The 26,237-nt window shown below is 45.4% G+C and overlaps 2 protein-coding genes across 2 annotated transcripts in view; one reads left to right on the top strand and one right to left on the bottom strand.

Moving 5' to 3' along the window:
• The window catches only part of DSTYK (dual serine/threonine and tyrosine protein kinase), a 50,945-nt gene extending 40,664 nt beyond the window's left edge, over positions 1-10,281 (bottom strand). Inside the window, exon 1 of the mRNA XM_069944358.1 lies at positions 9,957-10,281. Within this exon, the coding sequence (XP_069800459.1) occupies positions 9,957-10,164 (208 nt within the window). The 5' untranslated portion in view covers positions 10,165-10,281. The remainder of the gene's footprint in view (positions 1-9,956) is intronic.
• A 6,695-nt stretch (positions 10,282-16,976) lies between these two features.
• Positions 16,977-26,237, top strand: part of TMCC2 (transmembrane and coiled-coil domain family 2) — a 92,788-nt gene continuing 83,527 nt past the window's right edge. The window contains exon 1 of the mRNA XM_069945317.1: positions 16,977-17,156. The gene's annotated coding sequence lies outside the window, so the exon portion shown is untranslated. The remainder of the gene's footprint in view (positions 17,157-26,237) is intronic.

Below are 26,237 nucleotides of genomic sequence, written 5' to 3'. Positions count from 1 at the left end.
TAAAAACACAGCAAACGATCAAGTGACGAGCGATAAATCATTCATCTGGAGCTTCCAACATGTTCTCAAATCATCGTTGGCCGTTCACTTAAAATTCGCAGATCGCTTCGTGTAAACAGTCTTTCACAGATTTACCCATTGTGTGAGATGGGCTTAAGAGATCGAAATTTAAATATTTATGGGAGTAGGTTATATAAGCTTTAAAAATATTTCTACATTATAAAGTTCTTGTTTCATAAGCTGTAAAAAAAAAAAAAAAAAAAAAAAAAGGCCAGTTTTGCAAGCACTTGTACCTGCTCTAAATGTCGGACTTTGCCACCAACTTACAAGATTCCAAGCCAAGCTATCAAGTTCCACACAGAATGGTGAAAAGTGCAGAGCCCGGCAGTCATACACATGGAGATGCAATTAGAGCAGCCAGAGGAAGGAGAGATTGCAGGGAAGGACACTGCCATTACCCTCACATCTAGGCCGCATGTCCAGCCATTTATTTAGTATAACCCAAGCGGACGAGAAAAATATTAACGCTCTCATTAACTTCATCAATGCCGCCATCTCCTGCACCAACAACATCCTATATTTTTTGAATGATAAGCCCCTAATTCGCTCTTTATACTTTACATACAGGTCCTGGATTCTGCAGCCGATCCTAGAGTCACCTCCTCTTACTAGTTACAGGCTCTTCCCCCACTCAGTATATACAGTAATCCGCTCCCCTATTACCTTATATTTATAGGCATTAGATGGCATCCACCTCATTCCTGACCAAAGCCCTTTAGATGTTTTACAACCAGGCCAAGTCCTGAGTCACCGGCCCATCCCGAGGATTATCACTTCCCAGCCCACAGCTATAGAAGCCGCCACTTTACACTGACTCTATAGCCGAGAGTGCTGAGCTCTACAGAGGAGGACGTCACCTCCCAGCAAACTGTGAGGCTTCAGGCAAACATAGGAGGTCATAGCTCTTCATACATGGCTACAATCTACCATTCACCGCACATACATAGGGGGTTTCTGCCCCTCCTAACATCGCCATAACCCATCGCTCTTGAACGTTTCACTAATTTTTCTTAATTTGCCGTAAAATTTTCTTCCTCGGCCAAGTGTGCACAGAATACAGCTCTGCTATGTGTACTGCCGGCCTCATCTCAGATCTTTCAGTACTTATCAGCTGCTGTATGTCCTGCATGAAGTGGTGTATTCTTTCCTGTCTGACACAGTGCTCTCTGCTGCCACCTCTGTCCATGTCAGGAACTGTCCATAGCAGAAGAGGTTTTCTATGGGGATTTGCTGCTGCTCTGGACAGTTCCTGACATGGACAGAGGTGGCAGCAGAGAGCACTGTGTCAGACGGGAAAGACTACTCCACTTCCTGCAGGACATACAGCAACTGATGAGTATGGGAAAACTGGAGAATTTTTAGTAGAAGTATATATATTATGAGGGAGATTTATCAAACAGGGTGTATAGTGAAACTGGCTTATTTGTCCCTAGCAACCAATCAGATTCCACCTTTCATTTTCCATAGAGCCTGTGTGGAATTTAAGGTGGAATCTGATTGGTTGCTAGGGGCAACTGAGCCAGTTTCACTTTACACCATGTTTGATAAATCTCCCACTATAAGTCTATATAACTTTCTAAAACCAAATGGAAAAAAAAAAACAAAAAAAAAACAAAACACCTTTTAGCACAAGTTTCCCTTTAATATCTTCCATACATAGGCTAAGCGTACACACCAGACACTATGGGGGAGATTTATCAAACATGGTGTAAAGTGAAACTGGCTCAGTTGCCCCTAGCAACCAATCAGATTCCACCTTTCATTTTCCAACAAGTCTGTGAGGAATGAGAGGTGGAATCTGATTGGTTGCTAGGGGCAACTGAGCCAGTTTCACTTTACACCATGCTTGATAAATCCAACACTGTGTGAACAGAGCTGCTACAGGTAAGTATGAAAATTACACAAATTATGTATCAGATTTCTTAGAAGAAAGTGGTGTATAAATAGTCCGCAGACTACCATAGCAACCAATGAGAGAGATTTTCCACTGCCGTATCTGATGGAGGATGGAAATACAGTCATCATGAATACTTAATCCTCTCACGATAACAGACATATATATCATGTAAGCGGAGAACGGCACTGTAAGAGCAGCTGAAGCCTGACTCCTAGGCCCCAAGTAAGCAGCATAGCGGCTAACAGGGTAGTAGTTACAGCCCTAGCCCTGGTGTCTACATATGGTATAGCCATAGGCTGCATCCATGCTTTACAGGACTCCCTAGGGGTGAAGGAACAAGTAATCAAACGCCGTCCACTCAGATCAGACGGAGCAGAGTATGCAGGAGCTGCGCTCATTTCTGGTAGCCACCATGCCCAGCTACCCCAGCCAAGCTCCCAATCAGAAGCCAGGCTGCAGGACCCAGACATGGCCGCTACAAAGCCAACTACTTCCGGATGACCACAGTACGGATCTGAGAGCCAGCACACCACCACCGAGCGGTCAGCCGCCTGTTACGAGGATATGCCGCTCAATTTTTGCCCGCTAAGCTCCTTTAAAGGGGTACTCTAGTGAAAAGGGTGTTTTTCCCCAGATCAACTAATTTTAGGACGTTATACAGATTTGTAAATTACTTCTATTAAAAAATCTCCAGTCTTAGGGTCCTATTACACGGAGCTATTTTTAACGATTAACGATCGGAAACGACATTGTTTATCGTTAACCTGAAATCGTTCACCATATTACATAGTGATAATCGTTAGTTACGATAGTTATTGCAATCTTTACTATGATCGTTTATTCCTTCTGATCCCAGAAAAACAAATGAACAATGTGCAATTACACTGAACGATTAGTGAAAAAATGCGAAATTTGAGCGAACGATTAGCGATTTTAGGTTCAGATCTAAATCAACGACATGCGAACAATTTTTGGATCGTTGTCTGCAATTACACAGAACGATTATCGTTTAAATTCGAACTTACCGATTTTTCGCACAATAATTGTCCCGTGTAATAGGGCCCTTACAGTACTTATCAGCTGCTGTATGTCCTGAACAGAGACATTCCTTCCATTAGGGCCAAATGAGTTTATTACCTCAGGCGGCAGATTTACAGAATCCTAAGGGGCGGCCATAAATTATACTGTCTGCTATACACCACTTACCTCATTGACCCCATGACCTGCAAATGATAGCTGGACACAGACATGGAATGCAAGGAGGTCAGGACTGAAGGAACTGTTATATGCTTCACACATTGCTAGACTACCCCTATTAAAAGCGAACTTATCTATGCACATCATGTTAAAGAGCTGAGCAGATTGATATATATCTTTATGGGAAAAGATTCCGGATAATGTGTAACATGTTGAGTGAAATCCCTGATCATTCTGTGATAAGGAGTCCAGTGGGTGGAGTCACTCAATGGACTGGACTCTAGCCTGGAAACATCAGAGATTTTAATCAATAAATTACTTTGTTATACTGAATATTTTCTCTATAAAGTTATATATCACTCCGCTCATCTCCTTCTGCTCTATAACATGATGCTGATAGCTTAGGTAGTATTTTCATAGTGATGGGGTTCCCTTTAAAAGGAGAAGTCCGGCCGTAGTAAAGTTTTGAGAGCCAGCAAGGACAGGGGACATTAACAATCACACATTGCTTAACTCTACCCCTGCCCGTGATACGCGACCGGAACAGCCCTGGGACCCCCGCCAGAAGGCATCCCCCCCCCGGCTGACGGACTGCACACCCAGCCAATACATCAGCTGGGCTGCAACATTGGCTCTGCTGGATATCCCGCTGGGGGCCCTGGAGCGGCATGGGGAGATTCTGCAGATGTCCAGCACAATTATTCTTGGAGAAGCAATAATGGTTAAAGAATTGTTCACACACTTGTGGGATTGGAAACTTTGGGACTTTCTTTTTTGTCCTCACCAAGGATGGAAGGAAGTTCTGGGACAGGGCGATATATGGTGGAGCTGCACGTGAGCACACACACCTTACTTATGATTTTCAAAAAGCTGGGGGGGGGGGGGGGGGGGGGGGGGTTATGGTGGCAGCTAAAAACCTAGAAACCAAGAATTAGCCCTGGACCTGCAAGAAGTGGTGTATTCTTTCCAGTCTGACATGGACAGGACAGTTCCTGACATGGACAGCAGAGAGCACTGAAGAGAATACACCACTTTCTACAGGGCATACAGCAGCTGATAAGTACTAGAAGAGTGGAGATTTTAAAATAGAACCTAATTACAAATATATATAACTTTTTGACACCAGTTGTACTGGATTTTTTTTGCCCGAACACCCCTTTAAGGCGGCAAAAACCCTTGTAGAAAACATGCATCCTGCTGTGCCCTCAGCTCGTAGCCGCTTGCTAGGTTGAGACATTCTTTCATCTTGTCAGACTGACAGCGGCAATAGATCACATGATTCTGAACAACAAGACCCAGCTATCTGACTTACAATGTAAGACGCCTCCGACTCCTGAAGAGAGAACAGAACTCCTCAAACAGTAAGGGCCTGCAGGGCAGAGGAATATCCTGCAGTCTCCCAGTCACGTGGCCCCAAATCACAAGATGAAAGAATGAAAGGAGCCATGAAGCGCTAACAGTGTCCACACAATGGAGTCTTTACCTAGGCGTCTCATATGATGTCAGCCTGGCCTCCATAATGCCTGCCGGAAGAATGGAACTCTCTAATCTGCAGAGCGGCTTATACAGAGGGACATTCCTCATTGTAATAACTACATGGACAGTATAACTACCTGGTACATTTATAGACTGCACCTACCAGCACAACAAGCCCGACTGTCAACTACGTATTACACATCGTAATCAAATCAGAAAGTTAGAGAGATTTGTAATTTACTTCCATTTAAAAATCTCTAGTACTTCCAGTACTTATCAGCTGCTGTATGTCCTGCAGGAAGTGGTGTATTCTTTCCAGTCTGACAGTGCTTTCTGCTGCCACCCCTGTCCATGTCAGGAACTGTAGCAAATCCCTATACAAAACCTCTCCATCTCTGGATAGTTCCTGTCACGGACAGAGGTGGCGGCAGGGAGCGCTGTGTCAGACTGGAAAGAATACTCCACTTCCGGCAGGACATACAGCAGCTGATAAGGACTGAAGATTTTTTTCAAACAGAAGTTATTTACATACACATTATATAATATATATAATATAATATATATATACACACACACACACACACACACACACACACACACACGGGCGTACCCCTTTAATACTTGTTAGGCACAGAGCACAGGAGGGTGAACCAGGCTGCCTGAGAAAGGGACTAAAAGTAGTCTAAAAATAATCAACATCCATATGAAACCAAGCAAGGACGCCAAGTGATGCAACATCTCATGCCCATATGACACAAAGCTCCATTGATGGAATCAGAAATTTTGGGTTTTATTCCGCCCACAAGAACACATTTACAGCAACTGTGAAAAATGGCAAAGAAAAAATTACAGCTTTTAAAGAGTAACTGTCATGTTTTTTTTTATTGCATAAATCAGTAGTATAAGCGATTTTAAGAAACTCTAATAGGTTTCATCAGCCAAAAAAGCCTCCTTCTGTACTCAAGAAGCAATCTCCCAGCCTCCCCCCCTGACTTCTTATTTGTGCATTATCAGGCAAACACGTCTTCATTACAGAGAAGCCAGTGAAGACGGGCTCTGCTCTTTCCATTGTAAGCCTATGAAGGGGGGAGGGGCTGAGGGAGATGAGGTAGCAGGAAGAGGTGGCATGAAGGTCAGCTGTTTGTAGACTGTCTGGGCACCTAAACCGCAGGATTCTGGGGTCAGAAAGGTCAGTGCTTATCTATGAACTTACTGAGAGAAGATTGCAGGGTGTTGTGCTGTGCAGGACTGCTCCGTGCTCAGTCACTCCTAACAGCCCCTCCCCTCTCCATAGCCACATAATGGAGACAGAAATCCTGCTTCATCTGATGTGAGGGGGGAGGCTGGGAGATTGCTTTTTCAGTCTAGAAGGAAACTCTTTTAGTACATAAAACCTATTACAGAGTTTCTTAAAATCGCTTGAACTGTTGATATTTAATGTTTTCAGAAAAATGGCCCTGAAATGACAGTTACGCTTTAAATGCGGGGATAAAAGAAGGAAAAAAAAATAAAGTTGAGTGTATTGTTGTGAAAGTCATCCTGTCACCTAAACGGCTCCAACCCTGGCGTACACGCTGTAATACAGCTCAGTCCTCACAACAACCCGATATAACAATGAACAAGAAGCCGGAACATCAGCCCCAGCAGCCGGGTGGCATCACCGTCCATACACCAGCACAACCATGGTGACACCTATGCCCAGCTAGCTGCATTCTGGGTGGGATATATCCAGCTGGGGTCACCCGTGCAGCATCACATCCTACAATGGGCACAGCACCAGACCTACGGATGATCCTGACACTGGGATCACTGGACAAATGGGAACATTGCCTGACAGGTATCATATAGGTCAGGGATCGGGAACCTTCGGCCCTCCAGCTGTTTTAAAACTACAATTCCCATCATACCTGGACAGCCAAAGCGTTAGCTTTGGCTGTCCAGGCATGATGGGAATTGTAGTTTTGAAACAGCTGGAGGGCCGAAGGTTCCCCATCCCTGATATAGGTCTTGAAGTGGTATCTTGGAAGAAACACAAATGTTTTCACATTAACTGGTGTAAGAAAATTATATAGATTTGTAATTTACTTCTAGTTAAAAAATCTCCAGTCTTCCGGTACTTATCAGCTACTGCATGTCCTGCAGGAAGTGGTGTATTCTTTCAAGTCTGACACAGTACTCTCTGCTGTCCATCTCAGGAACTGTCCAGAGCAGCAGCAAATCCCCATAGAAAACCTCTCCTTCTCTGAACAGTTCCTGACATGGACAGAGGTGGCAGCAGAGAGCATTGTGTCAGACTGGAAAGAATACACCACTTCCTACAGGACATACAGCAGCTGATAAGTACTGGAAGACTGAAGATTTGTAAACAGAAGTAAATTACAAATCTATAAAACTTTGATACCAGTTGAGTTAATTGCAATTGTAGAAAATTTTCTACCTGGCCCATTATAATAAAGTGGTGGTGGGCAGCTGAAGGTGAACGGTATATGCAATCTCTCTAACACACAGCATTATGCTTTACTCTATGGGAAACCCCCTGCAAGTTACACATTGTAAAGCAGATATTTCCTTTATGAGGAGACGGCTGATCACTTAAAGGAAAATTACTGATCACTTTCACTTTAAAATACAAGGGACTGATGAGACCGGGCACCTGAAGAGTTCAAAGTTACCCCAAGTAAGACAGCCCCCTCTATACGTTACATGGCCCCCTGACCCCAATGGATGGTGAAGTCCCCCTGGATTTGCATGGCGGCATTCTACCCCACAGAGAAGGAACCCCCCAATATTCCCCAGTACACAGGGACCCGGCTTCATACACAGAGCAGGAACCACCAATACACTGTACACAGGGACCTGGCTATATACACAGAGCAGGGAACCTCCAGTACACAGGGACCTGGCTATATACACAGAGCAGGAACCCCCAGTACACAGGGACCTGGCTATATATACAGAGCAGGGAACCTCCAGTACACAGGGACCTGGCTATATACACAGAGCAGGAACCTCCAGTACACAGGGACCTGGCTATATACACAGAGCAGGAACCCCCAGTACACAGGGACCTGGCTATATACACAGAGCAGGACCCCCCAGTACACAGGGACCTGGCTATATACACAGAGCAGGAACCTCCAGTACACAGGGACCCCGCTATATACACAGAGCAGGGAACCTCTAGTACACAGTGACCTGGCTATATACACAGAGCAGGAACCTCCAGTACACAGGGACCCGGCTATATACACAGAGCAGGAACCTCCAGTACACAGGGACCCGGCTATATACACAGAGCAGGTACCCCCCAGTACACAGGGACCTGGCTATATACACAGAGCAGGAACCCCCAGTACACAGGGACCTGGCTATATACACAGAGCAGGAACCCCCCAGTACACAGGGACCTGGCTATATACACAGAGCAGGACCCCCCAGTACACAGTGACCTGGCTATATACACAGAGCAGGAACCCCCCAGTACACAGGGACCCGGCTATATACACAGAGCAGGTACCCCCCAGTACACAGGGACCCGGCTATATACACAGGGCAGGAACCCCCCAGTACACAGGGACCTCGCTATATACACAGGGCAGGACCCCCCAGTACACAGGGACCTGGCTATATAAACAGAGCACGAACCCCCCCTGTACACTGTATACAGGGACCCGGCTATATACAAAGGGCAGGAACCCCCTAGTACACAGAGACTGTTGCTATATACACACACAGCAGGATCTGCATATAGAGGAATGGACACTGGTTCCAAGGAATTGAACTTCTGCAGTTGCAAAACTTCAAGTCCAGCCTGCCCGGAGAGCGGCTGTGTGCCAGGCATGCTGGGGGATGTAGTCTCACAACAACTGGAGAAGCACAGAATGGATGAAGCTCTAATAAACATTATTTATACACTCAGCGCCTGCAGCCACAAGACCCCCACAGCACAGACACCTGAGGGGCCCTGATTTACATACACACAAATATATATATTATATATATATTACACATATATACACACACACACACACACACACACTCCGTGCCTGCAGCCCTCGGCTCTCCATCCTGACACGGTCACCTGTAGTCCCCCCTGTAGCCATGCTGACACCTGTAGTCCCCCCTGTAGCCATGCTGACACCTGTAGTCCCCCCTGTAGCCATGCTGACATCTGTAGTCCCCCCTGTAGCCATGCTGACATCTGTAGTCCCCCCTGTAGCCATGCTGACATCTGTAGTCCCCCTGCAGCCATGCTGACACCTGTAGTCCCCCTGCAGCCATGCTGACACCTGTAGTCCCCCCTGTAGCCATGCTGACACCTGTAGTCCCCCCTGTAGCCATGCTGACACCTGTAGTCCCCCCTGTAGCCATGCTGACACCTGTAGTCCCCCCTGTAGCCATGCTGACACCTGTAGTCCCCCCTGTAGCCATGCTGACACCTGTAGTCCCCCCTGTAGCCATGCTGACACCTGTAGTCCCCCCTGTAGCCATGCTGACACCTGTAGTCCCCCCTGTAGCCATGCTGACACCTGTAGTCCCCCCTGTAGCCATGCTGACACCTGTAGTCCCCCCTGTAGCCATGCTGACACCTGTAGTCCCCCCTGTAGCCATGCTGACACCTGTAGTCCCCCCTGTAGCCATGCTGACACCTGTAGTCCCCCCTGTAGCCATGCTGACACCTGTAGTCCCCCCTGTAGCCATGCTGACACCTGTAGTCCCCCCTGTAGCCATGCTGACATCTGTAGTCCCCCCTGTAGCCATGCTGACACCTGTAGTCCCCCCTGTAGCCATGCTGACACCTGTAGTCCCCCCTGTAGCCATGCTGACACCTGTAGTCCCCCCTGTAGCCATGCTGACACCTGTAGTCCCCCCTGTAGCCATGCTGACACCTGTAGTCCCCCCTGTAGCCATGCTGACATCTGTAGTCCCCCCTGTAGCCATGCTGACACCTGTAGTCCCCCCTGTAGCCATGCTGACACCTGTAGTCCCCCCTGTAGCCATGCTGACATCTGTAGTCCCCCCTGTAGCCATGCTGACATCTGTAGTCCCCCTGCAGCCATGCTGACACCTGTAGTCCCCCTGCAGCCATGCTGACACCTGTAGTCCCCCCTGTAGCCATGCTGACACCTGTAGTCACCCCTGTAGCCATGCTGACACCTGTAGTCCCCCCTGCAGCCATGCTGACACCTGTAGTCCCCCTGCAGCCATGCTGACACCTGTAGTCCCCCTGTAGCCATGCTGACACCTGTAGTCCCCCTGCAGCCATGCTGACACCTATAGTCCCCCTGCAGCCATGCTGACACCTGTAGTCCCCCGCAGCACTTACCGAGCTCTCCGGTAGTGAGGTCAGAGTCGGGTCCTCCGAGTCCCCCGCTATACGTGTGCTTAATGTCCCGGAAAAAGCGCTTAGTGTCCCGCAGGTTCTGGTGCAGCCTCCCCAGGTGCTTATTGTAGTAGGAGAAGCCTCGGCCTAGCTCCCGCTGGAAGGAGCCGGAGCCCCCCGCGGAGCCATTCCGCCGATCACCCTCCTCCATCCCCGCTCAGCCCGTGCTCCGTCCCGCACACACAACAACAAGCCGAGCGCACTGCCCATGGGACGGAACCTTTATCATCAGCGCCCCGGGGTGAGGCGGACAGCGGCGCCCGCACGCGCATGCGCACACGGCGGCGCGGGGAGTGCAGGGAGCTGTAGTTTCCAGATGGGATGAGAAGTCCGGAAAGTGCGGGGGGAGAGAGCGCTGTGCTTCCATCTTCACATTGTTGTTTCACAGGAGGCATGGCGGATTAATAGTTACTATTATGATAGTGGACATAACTAAAAGTTATAAAAGTAAAATATGATAAAATATAGTGTGGCCTGGGGCGGGCGCGGTAGCCAGGGTGAGCTTATCATATCCCAGCTCAGGGCAGGGTGGTAAATAACCTCAGGGAGGGTTATGGCGCTGTCTTATAATAAGAGTCTCTTATGTTGCCCAGCTCTCCCTTTACCACAGCAATATAAGACATGAAAGCTGACATATGATTGGTTGCTATGGGCAACAAAGACTCAGTATAAGACATGGTGACTGTGTATATGTGACGGCTCAGCCTTATCTGTGGACGCGTCTTACTGTAAATGGCTGGATATCCAGCTTATCATACTGGATATCCAGCTTATCATACTGGCTATCCAGCTTATCATACTGAATATCCAGCTTATCATACACCACTCCCAGTCAGCGTTTGTGTGGGATGGAAGTTGGGGCTTAAACGGAACCAGTCACTAGGAAGTCCCCCCTGCAGCTATAAATATGTGATCATATAAGTCGCTATGAGCGTTACTTATATGGCCTGAAAAAAACTTTGTAAATCCTGTAATCACGGGGGCGGTCCTCAGCTGCTAACTAGTCACGGCAATGGCCTCTCTGGTATAGGGGCCTGCAGCATCACAGAGGGGCCGTCCCTAAGCGCCTTTGCCGATGATATACCCTGCCAGCCGTGACTAGTTAGCATCGGAGGACCTCCCGCATGACTACGTAGGCATTGCTCATAGAGATTACTAGATACAGTGCTTTAGGCCCTATAGCAATGTATTTATAGCTGCAGGGGGGGAATTTTCAGGTCCCTTTTTTCCCAGAATGCGTCACCTGGATCTTTACTTTTACTGATTAGAGCCAGATACTGAAACGTTCTAATATTTTTCTATTTTCTGATTGTCTTTTTTTATTACATTTTTTTTACTTTGTCATGAGGGCTGCCATCTTGCCTGAATTGTTTTAAAGAAGATATCCGAGATCAGAAAAGGCCCTACCTGCAGCGGTTGTCACCGGATAACCCCTTTAACATCATTTAGAGATATGCTTTACAGCAAGCCCCATGGATATAGGCATTGTACACTGAAGGGGATGCTATCCTATAAGAGCGTTCTCTAGGTACAGAGGTGTGTAGGGAGGGCTGGGCGCCAAACATCTCTCATTGTGAATAGTATCATTCCATCTTGTTTACTAGTATCCCCTTTCACTGTATTCCTGTCAGTGACCATAAGGAGGATACTGGTGAAACTGCTACAGAATAGAAATCATCAGCTTATTATTAGGCTTAGTGGCCAGAATGAAAACTGTGAGATAACAGGATTATTTTATGATATAAATGATACAGTGGAGAGTCAAAATAAAAAATCACCAAAGTTCTAATAAAAATCTGTTCAATATAAAACATTGATTAGACACTGGGTCATTTTCTGATGACACATTGCCCTTAAAGGGGTACTCCAACCTCAGGTAAAAAATAAATAAACCTGCTGCAGAAGCATGGAGCATTTCTTACCTTTCCGCCCCAGTTCTGAAACCACCAAAAAAACATTTTTTGGGGGTCTTAGTTCTGTATCTCATTATTGGTTGAGCAGTTGTCCCAAAATGCATTGTTTGCCCTCAGTTCTTCCTCACAGTCCTCCCACCCTGTCTACTCCCTTCCCACAGCACTCCTACCTGTTTCTCCCCCAAAGCTGTTACACAACAATTCATTTCACTGCAGACTATTGCACAGTGAAGTTGCAGCACCTGCTGCTTTCACACCCTGTCTGCTCTTTCTGAAGTATCATTCGTCATAAGGCAGTATAGTATAGACACTCACTTTTCCAGAAATGTCCCAATAAAGTCTAGTATCTGTACATATGACAAGGAGCTGGCAATGACAACTAGAATGGTCAGAGACAGGTGGGGCTAGAGCTCAGGGACAAAATCCAGCCAGGCCTCCTGTGACCAGTGGCGTAGCCACCGCGGTCGCGGGGGTCGCCGCCGCGACCGGGCCCCCCGCCAAAGTCACAAGAGTCCGACTCTGTCTTCCCCCGGCTGCTGCGCAGCTGCCGGGGATGTCGCGTCTTATCCCCGGCAGCGCACGCATCCCAGAGCTCCCTGCGCGCCTTGGGCCCTGACTTCCGGTTCCGGCGCGCAGGGAGCTCTGGGATGCGCGCGCTGCCGGGATAAGACGCGACACCCCCGGCAGCCGCGCAGCAGCCGGGGACAGACCGAAGGAGTGAGGATCAACGTGGGAGTGCGTTGTCAGGTGAGTTAAGTTTTGTTTTTTATCAGCCTGTACGGGTGGGGGGAAAGAGGGGGGGCATCAATGAGGGTGGGGGGAAAGAGGGGGGCATCTATGAGGGTGGGGGTAAAGAGGGGGGCATCTATGAGGGTGGGGGGAAAGAGGGGGGCATCTATGAGGGTGGGGGGAAAGGGGACCATCTATAAGGGAGGAGGGGGGGTGAAGGGGACCATCTATAAGGGAGGAGGGGGGGGGTGAAGGGGACCATCTATAAGGGAGGAGGGGGGGGGTGAAGGGGACCATCTATAAGGGAGGAGGGGGGGGTGAAGGGGACCATCTATAAGGGAGGAGGGGGGGTGAAGGGGATCATCTATAAGGGGGGGGTGAAGGGGACCATCTATAAGGGAGGGGGGGTGAAGGGGACCATCTATAAGGGAGGGGGGGTGAAGGGGACCATCTATAAGGGAGGGGGGGTGAAGGGGACCATCTATAAGGGAGGGGGGGGGTGAAGGGGACCATCTATAAGGGAGGGGGGGTGAAGGGGACCATCTATAAGGCAGGGGGGTGAAGGGGACCATCTATAAGGGAGGGGGGGTGAAGGGGACCATCTATAAGGGAGGGGGGGTGAAGGGGACCATCTATAAGGGAGGGGGGAAGGGGACCATCTATAAGGGAGGGGGGGAGAGGGGGCCATCTATAAGGGAGGGTGGGGGGAGAGGGGGCCATCCATAAGGGAGGGTGAGGAGAGAGGGGGCCATCTATAAGGGAGGGGGTAAAGGGGGCCATCTATATGGAGGGGGGAGAGGAGGCCATCTATAAGGGAGGGTGGAGGGAGAGGGGGCCATCTATAAGGAGGGCAACATGGGGGGAGAGGGGCCATCTATTTGGGGGGGGCAACATAGGGGGAGAGGGAATACACAGAGGGGGCATATATTATTAGGGGGTCACATAGAGTCAGGGCTACCCACTAAAGGAGTGTGTAAAGGGGACAATACAGATGTGCAGTGTGTATATAGATGAGGATGGTGCCAGAGTGAGGAGACTAATATGTCTGTCTGGCAGATTCTGTGGATTCGTGGCTCGGAGAAGTTCTCATAACGGCCCAGGGCAAATGGAGAAGAAGATGAAAAGGGAAGAACTCCGATCAGAGAAGACGTCCCCCTGTGAGTCACCTGATATAACTGCACTGTAATGTATATGGTGTATAGAGCCTGTGTAGAGCTGGGGCCACCTCTATATGACTGGATGAGGTGATTTAGTATACTGGATTTGGTCAGTAACAATATGGTGGTGATGGTAGTGGTTGTGGTGTGGCAGTAATGTTTCCTTCCTATATACTGGTATTACTGGTAATATAGGTCTCAGTATACAGGATTTGGTCGGTAACAGTATGGCGGCAATATGTACGGTGATAATACTTTCTCTTCCAATATGCTGGGGTTAGTGGTAATATCTGTCTTGGTGTGTGTGTATATATATATATATATATATATATATATATATATATATACACACACCAATAGCATCACTTGGTCGTGAAAGGAGGGGGGGGGGCCCAAGTTGGCCTCTCGCACCAGGGCCCAGGAGACATTATCTACGCCCCTGCCTGGGACATCAGAGGATGTGTTGTCTCAGGAGAGAGGGAGGAGCCGGGGAGCTGCAGACAATACACATAATGTAGTTCATCTACTTTCCATTTCTTATTGGTTGAAGCAATCAAACCAGTACTATTAGTGGTAACAATATATTAGTAAGTTATCTATCTTGGAGTGATAGTTTTTCTTTAAATACAATATCTTATACTGGAATACCCCTTTAAGTGACCATTGACAATAATGTGCAATATTCCTGTGTACTCCAATGTACTTAAAGGAGAAGTCCGGGGAAAATTTTTATTAAAGTATTGTATTGCCCCCCAAAAGTTATACAAATCACCAATATACACTTATTATGGGAAATGCTTATTAAGAGCTTTTTTCCCTGCACTTACTACTGCATCAAAGCTTCACTTCCTGAATAACATGGTGATGTCACTTCCTGGATAACACAGTGATGTCACTTCCAGGATAACATGGTGATGTCACGTCGGACTCCCAGAGCTGTGCGGGCTGTGGCTGCTGGAGAGGATGATGGCAGGGGGATGCTGAGGGACACAGGGCACTGGAGGGACACTGAGCATCCCCCTGCCATCATCCTCATCATGGGGATTTGCTACTGCTCTGGACAGTTCCTGACATGGACAGAGGTGGCAGCAGAGAGCACTGTGTCAGACTGGGAAGAATACACCACTTCCAACAGGGCGTACAACAGCTGATAAGTACCGGAAGACTGGAGATTTTTTAAAGGAGTAAATTACAAATCTATGGCACTTTCTGGCACCAGTTGATTTGAAAGAATTTTTTTAAATTGGTGAACAACCCCTTTAAGTTTGACTCTGCACAGTGTGTATGGATAGGTAATAGACCTCTGCCCCTGGAGTTGGAGGACGGGGATCACTGTTCTGGACATATGTGTGGAGCTGGGAATACTTTGGGGTGCCTTCACACGTACCGTATCGCTGCTTATTTCTCGCACAAAACTCGCATCAAACTGACATGAAAGTAGCTGCGTTTTTTGTGGCGTTGAACTCGCCTGTGAAAATCATATGAAAATAATACTCGCATGTAAAGATCGCACCAAACACGCAGCGAGAATACACATATAATGGCTTGATAGCAATCAGTATCGCTGTGGATTTAGGTGCAAGAAGCTCGCAGCGATAAATACACAGCGATTCGGTACGTGTGAACAGACCCTAATATGTCATCAACAACTCACGAATGTCCGCCATCTCAGTGCAATATGGCTGAATGAGTCCTGATCCTGTCTAGGTCATATGAGGTCACCTCCTATGCTTGTGCAGACGGCAGCAATCTCCTGCCCGGTAACATTGATAATGCAGTCGTTTTTGGTTTCTCCATTTTTACCCAACAAAGAAGATGATGGAGGCAGACAAGATATTTACTCGGTGTCACGGATGTCACTGATGGCTGTACGGTACAATAGCAACACTGTTATAGCTCACAAGCATCAACCCGTTCCATCACATGTAATATTATTCACTGGCCCAGAGGGATAAAATAAGAAACAAAAAATTTATTATTGATCCAACTATGTTTACAATTTCATGATGTGTCCACGGGATCAGGAAAATATGTAGATGGGACTGTGCCTTAGAATATGCCTAGTATACAAAGGATAGCGGTGTGGAAGTTTAGCATTTATTAGATAATGCATAATTTGCAGGCTGAATAAATTCAGATCTTCAAACAGAATTTAAAGGGATACTCCAGAGGGGAAAAAATCATATTAACTGGTATCAGAAAGTTATACAGATTTGTAAATTAGTTCTATTAAAAAATCTTCAGTCTTCCAGTAATTATCAGCCGCTGTATGTCCTGCAGGAAGTACTTTACAAATCTGCAAATTTCTGACACCAGTTGATTTAAACATAATGTTTTTTTCCCTCCGGACTACCCCTTTAATATAGATTAAATAGCAACCTGATACCTTCATATTCTTGCTAAATTACCCAAAACTGTACTAAAGAACGGAAACGTTCAAAAAAAGGAATGGGCTAAGAGTCGGGAGTATGTTTTTATCTAGTGCTTCATACTAATCATAAATGAGACACTGATTTTAAGGGGTTTAGCTGGGGGTTGAGTGGTAAAAAACTAAAAATAATTCAATATTGTTCTACCCCAATCCTCCCAGTCTCTGTTCATCATGGCTTCTTCCTGGTTGCTGTGAATGTCCTGCCCACAAGAGCTGCCCCTGGCAATCACTGGCCACAGCGGTGTTCCATCTTTATTTGTGACTGACTGAGTAGGCAGCTCCTGTGGAGACAACACATCACAGGAATCATTAGTTTTTCCCTCCAATGACATCCCACTCCCTGCTCCATCCTGTGTTTGGCTGTATAGGGAATGTAATGTTATCAGAAGGAGGAAGAACAGGACCGCAGCAGGAAATAGAAGAGCCCAACAGTGGCAACAGGGGAGGTAAGTATGCTGGGAGGGTAAGTATGCTGGCTTTTTATTGTTTTATTATATGGGGAGGCATATACTATACTTTAAAATGTCACTTTTGTTTAAAAAAAAAACTTTCGACATGTCATAGAGACATCATAGAGACATGTCAAAAGTTTTTATTGATCCGGGTCTGATTGTTCGCACCGATCAGGAAAACGAGCAGGGAGAAGATCACTCTGTAGGTCTAAACACTCAGACCTGGACTGACCAAAACTTTTGACATGTCTCTGTGATCTCTTTGTGATGTCTCTGTAACATTGACAGTGACACCTTAATACTTCTTATTATCGACAGACAGGGACACTCACGATCAAGTCAATAAATGGCCTCCTGACGAATGAGAAATCTCATGTTTGTCGGCTGATCGCTTCATTTGATGAAGTTAAAAGGGCGAATGAACGAGTGTTGCGGAAATAGTTGAATTAAAGAGGCCTAAGGTAAAGTGAATGTCCCACTACCACTATTACAAAATAAGAATGTTATACAACCTGATCTAAACGTCCGTTTCTCCAACATTGCCGAGATCCTCTCCGTTACGTGAGTATGCAAATGAGGTTACTCAGATCACTGGAGGCTGATCATGTCAAATGGTCAGACGCAGGGCTGTATTAACAGCTGCTGCTGCCCTAGGCACTAAACCTGAAGACGCCCCATCTTCACGCACCTATTGGCGATACCAGACCTTACCAATACCACCAAACCCCCCACCCCCCTGGAAAAGACACCAGATTTACTGGCAAGTCTGAACGGGAGGAGGGAAACTAAAAAAAAAAAAAAAAAAAAAAAAAAAAAGGTGCTGCCCTAGGCACCGGACCACGGGTGCCTAGTGGTAAATACGGCCCTGGTCAGACGCCAAGATCGTTGGCCACGCATTGCTTTGTGTATTAGCTACATGTAATAGTGATGTGCGGCCTGACGGTTAACAATTGAAAAAACTGTTATACATTACCTCTCCACACTCCTGGTCTCCTGCCCTCTACTGGCTTCCCAGCACCACAGCTGCAGCTTCAGAACGATCTTTGAGCTCACAGGCCGCTCAGCCAATCACTGGCCGGGAAGTGAGCAGAGGGCAGGAGAAGACTGGGAGCGTGGAGAGGTAATGTATAACAGTTTAGGCTTAGGGCTGCACGGACATCACTAACGATGTCTGTGCAGCCCTTGCTAATTTATTATTGAGCCGTGTAATAGGCCCCATACATAAACACTGATCTAGCAGATTTGTGCTCATTTACATCATTGATCGGGCCGTCATCAGTCTATGTAATAGGACCCTAAGTCCAACAGATAGCTTCCTGTGTACAGAAACACCCGAAACACAGTCAGATAGCTAAACAATGCACATACCAATGCAGATTCACCAGCAAACATCTAGTCTCTGTTTAAAGCAGCGATTAATGAATAACACAGGTCCAGCCATTATGAGAAGGGCCAAAGGTAAACGTGAGCACAGGCGTAAGGAGAAGTCTCATTCTTCATTTCTTTCAGCCATTGTTAACTAAAGAAAACAGCGACAGATAAGAAACACAGACCAGATAGGAAAATCTCTGTTTACCCAGAAAATGGCTGTTTGTTGCAGCAACCACAGAAACTGGTAATGACTGCAGAGAGCAGGTTCCACAGCAGCAAGGAGCCAGGTTTTCCATGTCAATGTTTGTATATACCATAGATGTTAACAGATTGACAGCAATCAATATCATGGGGCACAAGTAAAAGTGTCTTTTGAGGGGAAAACTTAAATGGTACTCCAGTGAAAATCTTTTTTTTTTTTCAAATCAACTGGTTTCAGAAAGTTATTTAGATTTGTAATTTACTTCTATTTAAAAATCTCAAGTCTTCCGGTACTTATCAGCTGCTGTATGTCCTACAGGAAGTGGTATATTCTTTCCAGTCTGATACAGCGCTCTCTGCTTCCACAGCAGAGAGCACTGTGTCAGACTGGAGAGAATACATCACTTCCTGAACTTTCTGAAACCAATTGATTTAAATGAAAAAGATTTTTAATGAAGTACTAATTTATCTGTCACCAGGTTTACGCTGTCTTATGCTGCCCACTAGGGATCCCAGGCCTTTAGCAAATTCAGAGTCAATGACTTTAGATGCAGACCCAGAATCTATGAATGCAATACCAGTTTTACTCCTTGGCAGATAGGAAATGGTTAATGGGAGTAAAACCCACAGCCTTAGAGAATATCAGCCTGCCTAGGTGGTCCTTCCATGTACCACCTAGGCACTGACATCTTACCGACCAGGACTGGCCTAATAGACAGTAGAATGGGTCATTAAGAGGGGTTCATGTAAATGGGGTTCCAAATATGTCCGGCTATCACCTAGCTCAGGGATGGAACCTTTCAGCCCTCCAGCTAAAGCTTTGGCTGTCCAGACATGATGGCAGTTGTAGTTTTGCAACAGCTGGAGGGCTGGAGGTTCCCCATCCCTGACCTATAAGGTGATTTGGAGCAGGGCCTTAGGGGTCTAGTAGACCTAGTAATGAGAGATAGCCTAATAAGCACTAAACTGGCTACATCTACTGTAGGTCAGTGTCCTCAAGGTCAGGATCTGAAAGAAGAAGGTATTTACCAGGGTAGACGGTCGTCTAGAGCAGTGCTTCTCAAACTATTTCTACTGGAGCCTCACCCAACAGACCAAGGCAATGCCTGGGCCTCACGAGACTGACCAAGAGGGTGCCTGGGCCTCACTATCTGTGGTGAAAGTCCATTTAAAAGCTGAAAATAATGCTAGGACTACCTTTCAACTGTCTCCCAAGCTGTAAATAATAATAAAGCAAGTATGAAATACATTATTAATGTTTCTAAAATGGAGATTTTGGAGGACTGTGCAGATCATAGTTACTTTTGTGAAAACTGGCTCCCCAGCTGGGCCTCACCAACAACTAGGGGGCACCTCACTGGTGAGGCCCGCCTCACAGTTTGAGAAGCACTGGTCTAGAAGGACCCGATATCAGGGCCGCAGGTACTATGACGGGATTGGTTTGGGACCTCTTCCTTTTAGTCATTGTCAGCTGCAGACATCACAGGACATAGGATATCAGCAGACGACAGCCAGAAATTGTTTGTTGGTTGGCTGGTCACAGGGTCTTTTATACACTGCGACTATTGGCTTATTTGGCTGATAATTACCTGTGTATACCACCCTATGTTAAGGGGTTGAATATTGATTGAATAATTTGAAGGGTTCAGCAACTGACACTCAGCACCTCTATTGTGGCTACCTGTACCTCTAAAATGATAAAAAATGATTTCATCCACTTGTGGTAAGTGTCAACGAGGTGTGGCCTCGCTTCTAATTTGCCCCTGTGCTACAGTCTCTGTTCTCTGTCCCTCCCTTGTTTGCTATACAGGACAGACAGGGTTTATCTTTTTGATGTGTTTTAAATCGGTACTTCAGCGAAAATCTTTTTCTTTCAAATCAACTGGTTTCAAAAAGGTATATAGATTTGTAATTTACTTCTATTTTTAAGAAAATCTCCAGTCTTACAGTACTTATCAGCTGCTGTATGTCATGCAGGAAGTGGTGTATTCTTTACAGCCTGACACAGTGCTCTCTACTGCTACCTCTTGTCAGGTAGCAAATCCCCATATTAAAATGGTTATACAGCGCTACAAAAACATGGCCACTTTCTTCCAGATACAGCCCCACTCTTGTCTCCAGCTTGGGCGGGGTTTTGCTGCTCAGTTCCATTGAAGTGAATGGAGCTTAAAGGGGTTATCCAGTGCTACAAAAACATGGCCACTTTCCCCCTACTGTTGTCTCCAGATTGGATGGGGTTTTGAAACTCAGTTCCATTGAAGTAAATGGAGCTTAATTGCAAACCACACCTGAACTGGAGACAACAGTAGGGGGAAAAGTGGCCATGTTTTGTAGCGCTGGATAACCCCTTTAAACCTCTCCTGCTCTAGACAGTTACTGACATGGACAGAGGTGGCAGCAGAGAGCACTGTGTCAAACTGAAAAGTATACACCACTTCCTGCACGACATACAGCAGTTAATAAGTACTGGAAGACTGGGGATTAATAAATAGAAGTAAATTACAAATCCATATAACTTTCTAAAACAAGCTGATTTGAAAGAAAAATATTTTTTGTCAGAGAACCCCTTTAATGCCCTGGCTGCTGCTGTTCAAAATGCCCTGGAGATGAGCTCTTTATGTCAGTAGCAGCACTTCTAGATAGTCTTGTTATCCATAGAGACATGGAGCAGAATATTTTAGATGGATTTTGAATTTACTATTTAATGATACATTGCATGTTATTCTAGCTATTTTAGATAACATTCCACCATGGGTTTCAGTATTATGATCAGCTCCTATTCTGCCTTTTCACCTGTGGCGCACTGCTGCCCTCTAGTGGCTGTCTGGTGCATTTATTAAGTTTTCTATTACACACAAGTACTGCTGATTTTCTTATTCAAGCACATTCAGCTAAAAGGGGTTTTCTGGTCTTTATAAAAATGATAGACAAATGGTAAATGTAGATATATCCCCTTTTATTGTGCCGTCTGTAGCGGAGATGCCTCTGTAAGCCAGTCTCATAATGAGTTACAGGACCATGTTCCTGCTTCTGTGACATCCCCTACTATGAACAATGGGGTTAGTATGGAGGTCACACATTACACGTCTCTTATCTCCACTGATCCCTTGTAATAGAGGGGCAGGCAGAGCTTTGTAAATAGGTGCAAAGTCTATGGGAGAGGAGAAAAGTACAATGTTAATCTGGTTAAAGCTGTATCATCATCTACCTTCTACACAAAATACACAAACTCTTATGTATATAAGGACATAATGGGGGAGATTTATCAAACATGGTGTAAAGTAGAAATGGCCCAGTTGCCCCTAGCAACCAATCAGATTCCACCTTTCATTTTCCAAAGAGTCTGTGAGGAATGAAAGGTGGAATCTGATTGGTTGCTAGGGGCAACTGAGCCAGTTTCACTTTACACCATGTTTGATAAATCTCCCCCAAAGTTTCTTTATTGTATTTAATGTGAGCTCCCCCTAGTGGTGGATGTGGACTAGGGTGGTTTCTAGCACCAGGAAGAGGATGCACTTTCGTTTTTAAATTTTTGATAATTTTTTATTACAATTTTTCTGGATTTGATGTGACCAAAAGTCTGCAATTTTGCACTTTGGTGTTTTTTGCGCTTACGCTGTTTACTGTGCGAGATTAGGAATGTGATAATTTAATAGTTAGGGTGATTACACACACAGCGATATCAAATATGTTTATTATTTTATTTATAAAATTGGAAAGGGGGGGTGATTCAAACTTTTATTAGGGGAGGGGATTTTTTTTTATTAATAAAAAAAACTTTTTTTTTTTTTTTACCTCACTTTCACTTTTATTACTACTGCACTGATCTCCCATAGAGATCACTGCGGTATACAGTGGTGTCTTGGATTATGACCATAATTCGTTCTGGGACTGTGCTTGTAATCCACTCTTAAACCAAAGCAAATTTTCCCATAAGAAATCATAGAAATGCAGACAATTGGTTCCACACCCCAAAAATAATGATTTATTATTCTGAATAACAAGTAAAACAGATGAAACAAACATTCTGAAACAGCAGAATATGTGATATTATAGGTTACTGTACAGTAATGGAGAGGATGGGAAACACAAGGGCGGACAGAGACTGCAGGGAGCAAGAAGGAATGAGCAGGGCAGATGTGGGTACATACATGCAACACTCTCTATCCGGGGAGAGAGGGGTTATGGAGAGATTACCTCCACAGTCCTGTCCCCTGATGTAAGCCCCAGCCTGAAGTGGATCTGCCATGATTTGGAAGGTGAGGGAGACTTCCTGGGTCAGAGTACAGGGCTGTAGACCCCGCAATTCTGACCATGCCCCTCCTCCACTCCCCCTCCCACCCAGGACAGGGAGCTCTTAAACCAAAGCGATGCTCTTACACCAAGTCACAATTTTGAAAAACTGTGAGCTCTTAAACCAAAACGCTCTTAAACCAAGTTACTCTTAAACCAAGGTACCACTGTACAATAAAGGGTTATCTAGCGAAAATCTTTTTCTTTCTAATCAATTGGTGTCAAAAAGTAATATAGATTTGTAATTTCTATTAAAAAATCTTCAAGTCTTCCCATACTTATTATTATCTTTATTTCATGCAGGAAATGTTGTTTTATTTTCAGTCTGACACAGTGCTCTCTACTGACATCTCTGCCCGAAACAGGAACTGTCTAGAGCAGGAGAGGTTTTCTATGGGGGTTCATAGAAAACCGAGACAGAGTTTCTGTCTCGGCCAGAGAAGTCAGCAGAGAGCACTGTGTCAGACTGAAAATAAAACATCACTTCCTACAGGACATATAGCAGCTAATAAGTATGGGAAGACTTGAGATTTTTTAATAGAAGTAAATTACAAATCTATATAACTTTCTGATATCAGTTGATTTGAAAGTAGAAGATTTTCATTGGATAACCCCTTTAACCCCTTAAGGACAGAGCCTGAAATGGCCTTAATGACAGAGACAATTTTTATGAATATGACCAGTGTCACTTTATTCATTAATAACTTCGGGATGCTTTTACCTATCCGGCTGATTCTGAGATTGTTTTCTCCTGACATATTGTACTTTACATTTCTGGTAAATTGGAGTCGATACTCATAACGAATCTTTATAAAAAAAACCCAAATAACGTGAAAAAATTTTAAAAAATGCATTTTTCCAACTTTGAAACTTTTTTGCTTATACAGAAAGTGGTTATACCACAAATTATATATAATAATATAGCAACATAACATAATATTAATTTAGCAACATGTCTACTTTATGTTGGCGGTATTTATTAAACTATCTTTCATTTTTTTTTAAACAATAGAAAGCGTAAAACATTAGCAGCAAATTTCCAAATGTTCAGTAAAATTTCAAAATCAGATATTTTTAGGGACCTGTTCAGGTTTAAAGTGTATTTGAGGGGCCTGTATGTTAGAAAGCCCCACAAAGCACCCCATTTCAGAAACTGCACCCCCCAAACTCTGCAAAATCACATCCAGAAAGTTTTTTAACCCTTTAGGGGAGTCACAGAAATAAAAGCTAAGTGTGTAAGGAATTTGAAAATTTTAATTTTCTGTGCAGAGATTTTATTGTAATCCAATATTTTTCATAATTATAAACCTATTACCAGAGAAATGCACCCCAATAATTATTGCCCCATTTCTGCAGTTTATAGAAATACCCCATATGTGACCCTATTGCGCTATTTGACACAACCACAAGCCTCAGATATAAAGGAGCGCCTAGTGAATTTCAATGGCTCCGTTATATTTGGTCATTTCTGACCGTACCACTTCAGGTTGGCAGAGGCTCTGGGGTGCCAAAACCTAAAAAACACCCCTAAAGGGACACCATTTAGAAAACTACACCCCTCAAGGAATGTAACAAGGGGTGCGGTGAGCATCTGGACCCCACAGGTGCTTCACACATTTTCCGAACAATATGGCGTGAAAAAAGAAAAAATTATTTTTTACACTAAAACGTTGTTCTAGCCTTCAATTTTTCATTTTCTTAAAGGGGTAAGAGGAAAAAAGAGACACAAAATGTGTAGCGCAGTTTCTCCCGAGTACGGAAATACCCCACATGTGGCGATAAAGTGCCAAGGGGGCGCAGGACGAGCCTCCAAAGGGAAGGAGCGCCAATTGGCTTTTGGAAGCTGAATTTCTCTGGAAAGGATTTCAAGGGCCATGTCGCATTTACAGAGCCCTCGTGCTGCCAAGACACTGGAAACCCCCCACAAGTGACCCCATTCTGGAAACTACACCCCTCAAGGAATCTAACAAGGGGTGCAGTGAGCATATGGACCCCACTGGTGACGGGCACAAATGTGGAACAATGTGACGTGAAAGGGAATATTTTCATTTTTTCACTTTCATGGCACAAATGTGCCCGTCATCAAGGGGTCAATATCCTCATTGCACCCCTTGTTAGATTCCTTGAGGGGTGTAGTTTCCAGAATGGGGTCACTTGTGGGGGGTTTCCAGTGTTTTGGCAGCACGAGGGCTCTGTAAATGCGACATGACGTTCATCATCCATTCTAGCTAAATCCAACCTCCAAAATCCAAATGGCGCTCCTTCCCTTCGGAGGCTTACCCTGCGCCCACATGGCGCTTTATGTCCACATGTGGGGTATTTACGGACTAAGGGGGAATTGCTCTACACATTTTGTGTTTTTTTCCCTCTTTTAACCCCTTGTGAAAATGATAAATTCAAGGCTAAACCAACATTATAGTGTAAAAAATGTAATATTTCATTTTCACGCCACATTGTTCCACATTTGTGCCCGTCACCAGTGGGGTCCATATGCTCACTACACCCCTTGTTACATTCCTTGAGGGGTGTAGTTTCCATAATGGGGTCACTTGTGGGGGGTTTCAACTGTCTTGGCAACACAGGGGCCTTTTGAATGCAACATGGCCCCTCGAAATCCATTCCATCCAAATCCAGCCTTCAAAAACCAAATGGCGCTCCTTCCCTTCGGAGGCTTACCCTGCACCCGCATGGCGCTTTATGTCCACATGTGGGGTGCGCTACACATTTAGTGTTTTTTTTTAATCTTTTAGCCCCTTGTGAAAATGAAAAAATCATGACAAGATTAATGATTTAGAGTAAAAATTTAACAAAAATTACACTAAATGTTGGTCTAGCCTTGATTTTTTCCATTTCCACAAGGGGTTAAAAAAGAAAATGAACCCAAAACGTGTAGGGTAGTTTCCCCTGAGTACGAAAATACCCCACATGTGGGTATAATGTGCCATATGGGCACAGGGCAAGCCACCAAAGGGACAGAGCGCCATTTAGAGGCTGGAATGGAGGATGGAGGCCATGTCGCAATTACAAAGCTCCTGTGCTGCCAGGACAGTAGAAACCCCCGACAAGTGACCCCATTCTGGAAACTCCCCCCCCCCCTAAGGAATTTAATCTAATCTAAAGGGGTGCAGTGAGCATATGGACCCCACTGGTGACGGGCACTTACTTAGAACATGTGCCAAGAAAATAAAAAATACAATTTTTTTAATTTTCACGTCCCAAATGTGGCCGTCACCAGGGGGCCATATCCCCGCTGCCCCCCTTGTTAGATTCCTTGTGGGGTGTAGTTTCCAGAATGGGGTCACTTGTGGGGGGTTTCTACTGCCCTGGCAGCACAGAGGGTTTATAATTGCATCATGGCATCCTCTAATGGGAATGGCGGCCATACCTACTTAGCTGGGGAAAAGGGACCATTCTAATATATTTGGAGGTATTAGGCCAATTATTAGTTTATAAGGTTGAAAATGACAAAAGTCCATCAAATTCAACCTGTGTTGATCCAGTGGAAGGCAAAAAACCCTCGTAAGGCAGACGACAGTAGCCTCATCACAGAGAAAAAATTCCTTCCCGACTCCATAATGGCGATCAGAATAATCCCTGGATGAATGTGACCCCTGAAATAGGAATAAGGGACAGAATTTAGATAATGTAGAACTCCGATGACGTGTGGTGCACCTTGG

The sequence above is a fragment of the Dendropsophus ebraccatus genome, chromosome 11 (genome assembly GCF_027789765.1).
Source record: "Dendropsophus ebraccatus isolate aDenEbr1 chromosome 11, aDenEbr1.pat, whole genome shotgun sequence".
Taxonomy (NCBI): domain Eukaryota; kingdom Metazoa; phylum Chordata; class Amphibia; order Anura; family Hylidae; genus Dendropsophus; species Dendropsophus ebraccatus.
Note: the sequence above shows the minus strand (reverse complement) of the source record. Positions and strands in the feature narration are given on the sequence as shown.